Source organism: Palaemon carinicauda, chromosome 2 (assembly GCF_036898095.1).
Source record: "Palaemon carinicauda isolate YSFRI2023 chromosome 2, ASM3689809v2, whole genome shotgun sequence".
Classification (NCBI taxonomy): domain Eukaryota; kingdom Metazoa; phylum Arthropoda; class Malacostraca; order Decapoda; family Palaemonidae; genus Palaemon; species Palaemon carinicauda.
In genome coordinates, this window is record NC_090726.1 from 138,471,318 (window position 1) to 138,476,942 (window position 5,625).

Here is a 5,625-nt window from a genome sequence, read left to right on the forward strand (position 1 = left end):
AGTAAGATACATGAAGTGTATTTATTTTGGCTTTACTTCAAGTGAGCTAAAACTTGTAAGTTTATCAATTACTTTATGTAATATCTTTAAGAGTTTAATTCTTTTAGTGTTAAAGGTTAACCATTTTCATTATCAAGATTAATCGTTGGTGTAAAATCTAATTACCAGTGAAACAAGTGATTATATAATTTTCAGAGTGTAAACATTATTTTTGTCTTAATCTAAGTTTTAACCAGACTTAATATTTTGATTGATTTATTTTTTATGTAAATTCTTTCAAAGTGATGTAATTTTTATAGAATATATTTATTTTTGTAAAGAGTGTATTATTTCGATTTCCAGTGTTTTTCACAGTACTCTCTCGTATCCCTGTTAACGAATCGAAGTAAGAGGTGGTTTTAAATAATTCTTAATAATAATTATCCAGTTTTCTTTTGAGTGTACTTAAGAAACCTTTGAGTATTCAGTGTTGTTATATATTGCCATTTGGGTGTTATATAATTTCCCCAGAGCTTAGGTATTAATTTTTTTTTCAAGTGTAACATATTTATGTAAAAACAAATAGGAGAGTTTGGAACACGGTAGGTTGGGTGACTTGCCAGCCATAATATATGATATAATATATAATGTGGTGCTCAGACACAGGATCATGATATATATATATATATATATATATATATATATATATATATATATATATATATATATATATATATGTATATATATATATATTCAAATAAGCCATATATTTTAATACATTAATTTCTGGATTCTCTTACCGACCCCGGGATCAGAGTCCCAAGGCGAAAACACTCAAAGACAATAGCATCTGACCAGCTGGGAATCGAACCCAGGTCCAGGATACTTGTATGACAGTGGCAGTACCATTTAGCCACGAAGAAAGATAAAAGTCAATGACAATTCTTCTGAACATATACCTTTCGAATTCAGGTGTTTTGTACTAAGAATTGAAATCAATACATCGTATCTAATTTGTGCGTTCGTTCTTGGCATTCGATTAATAATAAATTTTGCACATTTAAACGGGTTTTTTCATTTTCATATAAGTCATATATTTTGATACATTAATATCTGGATTCTTTTGGAACTCTGATCCAGGGGTCGGTAAGAGAATCCAGACATTAATGTATTAGAATATATGGCTTATTTGAGCATGAAAAAACACGTCTAAATGTGCAACATTTATCATATATATATATATATATATATATATATATATATATATATATATATATATATATATATATATATATATATATATATATATAATATATATATATTACAAATATATATATATATATATATATATATATATATATATATATATATATATAAAATATATATATATAAAGGTATATATATATATATATAAATGGAAAATAGATAAATTCACTCATTAAGCCCCCTAAATTGTATTGATTATCAAATATTTACTTGTATACAATAAAAGCTAAGCCTAGATTATCTAAAACCTTATTATCAGACGAAATCGGGAAACGCCTATTGGCAGGATGATTTAGAAGTGTGAATTCCAGCATAAGGATACCTTAATCAAACATCATATTTCCTTTGAATGAGTATTCTTTGTTTCGATGCAGTCTTTATATAATCTGAATAATTAAAATTAAATGGCATGGACCGTCAGAATTAGACATTATTATTATTGCTGATCATAGAAGGACATTTTGAAAGTACCGGGTGGTTTTTATGCATATCGTCAAGTAAGTTTATGTAGAACGTGACTGACTATTACAACGGAATGTTTAGTCTGCGCTGAATGCTGGATAGTCGAGGTCTCATGAAGTTTTAAGCATCTGGACATCTGAATAGCACCAATCCCATCAACTTTACAGAAACTATTGTTTGAATGAAAATCATCAAAGATGTCTATGTCGTTGTGTCAAAATGAAGAAAATATATAAGTAAACAATATCTGGTTATGAAAATGAATTGTTTAAATAAGTGTCTATTTATTGTAAATGCTGCTGTCTTACAAATCTTGAATGAGAAAGGTTCCTTTGCCCCTGCTTATTTCTGGCAGCCAGCTGATCTCGAGTTGCGCATGGAAGCCATCGTATCCTTCGATCTGAGACTAGACTTCACGCCGTTGTAAACGTGCCATGCAAGGTCTAGAGAGCAAATGTCTGTGTTATAGAGGTAAGAAGTGAATAAATCTTAGTGCCTATTAACAAAAACTATCGCCATAACATTATATATCAAGTGAATTCGCCCAACGCTAAATACGATGAAGGGAATCGGACGGATGAGTGTAACATTCCATTCTGGCCGTCGTCAGCTGAGAGAACTACCACCTCGCCTCCCTCAGGAACAACGAAAAGCGTGTATTCCTTGTGTTCGGCCTCAAACTACGGCCAACAAAAGACTTCTTTCGACTTTCGGTGAGTACCAAAGGCTGCACGCATCATTGCTCTCTCTATTCGTGAAACAGCAACCAATGACAATGACATTTTTATGTATAAAGAAGGTCTTTTCTGAAAAAAGTCGACCACGTTTTTCCTATCGATCCAGCTTTGCAGTGGGCAGAGAGCAGAGCATACGGGGTGCTTTTCACTGTGCCTGTTATCTAAATAAATTCGTCCTTTGATTTTATTTGCTTGAACGGCTTTCTTAATATTATTGTATCGTGTTCGAATATTTTAAGAAATGACCGTTCTATGTTTTTAAGGTGATATAAACAAAAGTTGCTGCGCATACGGCTATTTCGTTCCACCTGTCTCGCGGAAGGTTTTACATTTTTTTCCAGTTATTTTTAATATTTTTACCGTGAAATACGGTGAAATTATTCATAATTAAAAAAGAAATCTTTCTGGAAAAATCATGAATAAATTTCAGTGTATTTCATGATGCAACCGTCACCAACAACCACCTTAAAATAATCTATTATTACTATTATCTTTATTGTAATTCCAACTGTGCCATTTAAATTAATATACTGTACATGGCCTTGCTATATATATATATATATATATATATATATATATATATATATATATATATATATATATATATATATATCCAGCAAAGTTAATATGACATAACTTTAAACAAATTCAGAAAAAAATATATATTGTAGCAACACGATTAAGGCCTTAATGTTATGTCTGATTTAATATTCATATATTATTTATCCGTAAATCAATAAATCGACGAAGTAATCTTACTATTATGTTACTAATTTTTCAATTCGTCCAATGTTACACATCTTTGTTATTGTGACCACAGATCGTTATTTTTTATCAGTACGTGGGTCTGTTCATCAACTCTATTTACTTGTATTTGAGTATTTAATTAATTTACTGTATTTTCTCCCTTTAACTAATTCTTTCTAATGTAAATTGTTTTATATATTACTTGTTTGTTCATCAATAGCAGTTTTTACTTTTGTTTGTTTAGTAATATTCTTGAATTCTTTTTTACACCTACTTGTTTTTTTTTTCATTGTAGGTTATATCATCGTACCTTATTCCATTTTTATCCTTTAATTCACTTGTTTGCAATATTGCTTCATTGCATCGTGATGTTCGAGTTATCTGATACCTTGTTTTATAACTTAATTTATTTAGTTCTTTATTTTGTACACATTTTTAAATATTTCAGTCTGACAAATGATTCCTCACATCTTCTACTTGATTTTCACCTGCATTATTATTTTCTTATTTATCTATTGTGGTCATGGGATTTATTTATAACAACTTTACGTCATACTTACATGGGAGTAACCTTAGTATTGAAACTATTTTCTGGAATTTTGTGTGAAAACTGCATAAGTTTGACTACTACCTATGCTATGAAATTTTGTTTTTCAGAAGAATTGGTTTATCCAATCATCCAATTATGCTATAGGTCTTGTAAAACCATTATTTACATTGTCATTTAGCTCGTCACCTTTCTCGACTGCATTCTTTCCAGATGAAAACAGTGACTGAAAAGAATTAATAGAAAAAATGTAGAAACCTATCGATCATGTGCTTCTAAAAGATGACTGGCGATATTTAAGATAGGGTTCTGTTACCCTGGTTCATAAAATATTTTGAATCTGGGATAAAAATAACAAAGGCAAATTGCTTACAAAGTTGATAGAAGAACAGAAACTTATTTGATCCATTAAATTAACTTCCAAGTCATCATAACAATCTTGTGTGATTTGAAATTTTAATGAAAAAGAAAGGAAAACTGAGGCTAATGTGTTATTCGTGTGCCATGATTTATGAATGATTAAGTAATTTCAAGTTTTGAGAGGATTATATTTTTAGGATTATTAATAATAATAATAATAATAATAATAATAATAATAATAATAATAATAATAATAATAATGATAATAATAATAATAATAATATATTTAACAGCTATGACAAGCAAATTACGTAGCATAACAAATTGAATGGATATCGTAATACGTACATAATAGATAGAATTTATCCATGAATTATTACTTATTTTTCGGAGAGGGGAATATTTTGCATCTTCCTACATAAGTATTCCCTTTCTTCACTTGCTCATAAATCTTAATCATAGTAGGCTTTATTTATTGTAGTACACTTCACAGGAAGCTAAGGAATCGTTTGACGGCTGCACATTGTAACAGATAACGCTGTTTAGCAAAAGTGAAACTGTGAGCAACGCTGCCTGTAACACAAAGTCGCAGTCGGGATCAAAAGTTTTTTGTTTTTTTTTAATTTTATCAAGTTCTCTAAAGGAAAATATTGTTATTGGCTCAACACAACTTCTTAAAATTAATAAAATTGCCTTTGGTCACAAGTTTACAAGCTCAGCGACTTTGTTCTACAGGCTTCGTTGCCAACAGTTTCTCCGTAGCTAAATACAACTTTACCTACTACAATGTACAGGTGTCAGACGTCTCTTTAGCTTCCCGTGAAGTGTACCAGAATTAATTAAGCCTACAGTACGTTAGTACACACACACACACACACACATATATATATATATATATATATATATATATATATATATATATATATCTATATATATATTTATATATATATATTATATATATATATATATATATATATATATATATATATATATATATATATATATGTATATATATATATATATATATTTATAAGTATATATATGTAAATGTATATATATATATATATATATATATGTATATATACAATATATATATGTATATATATGTGTGTGTGTGTGTAATTGTTTGTAAGTTTGTTAGAATTACATCACACACACATATATATATATATATATATATATATACTGTATATATATATATATATATATATATATATATATATATATAAATATATATATATATATGTATATATATATATATATATATATATATATATATATATATATATATATATATATATAGACCTTGAAAAGCAGCGCAGAATTTCACCATTGATATTTCAGGCTAGCTATAAATAACCCTGTAGTCCTTTCCTTATCTCACACTATTGCCACATGCACTTATGCAGTTTTCGGTTGGTGTATCTTGTTCAATTTTTGTATTCTTTTATATTATTATAATTTCATAATTTCATATTCATATAACTTCACTTTGGATCTCTTAGTTTAGTTATTTTCGAGTACTGC

General features: G+C 28.3%; 1 protein-coding gene across 1 annotated transcript in view; it reads left to right on the plus strand.

Moving 5' to 3' along the window:
• Window positions 1-2,251: 2,251 nt before the first annotated feature.
• The window catches only part of qtc (quick-to-court), a 468,283-nt gene continuing 464,909 nt past the window's right edge, over window positions 2,252-5,625 (plus strand). The window contains exon 1 of the mRNA XM_068358481.1: window positions 2,252-2,420. Coding sequence (XP_068214582.1) covers window positions 2,267-2,420 — 154 coding nt within the window. The 5' untranslated portion in view covers window positions 2,252-2,266. The remainder of the gene's footprint in view (window positions 2,421-5,625) is intronic.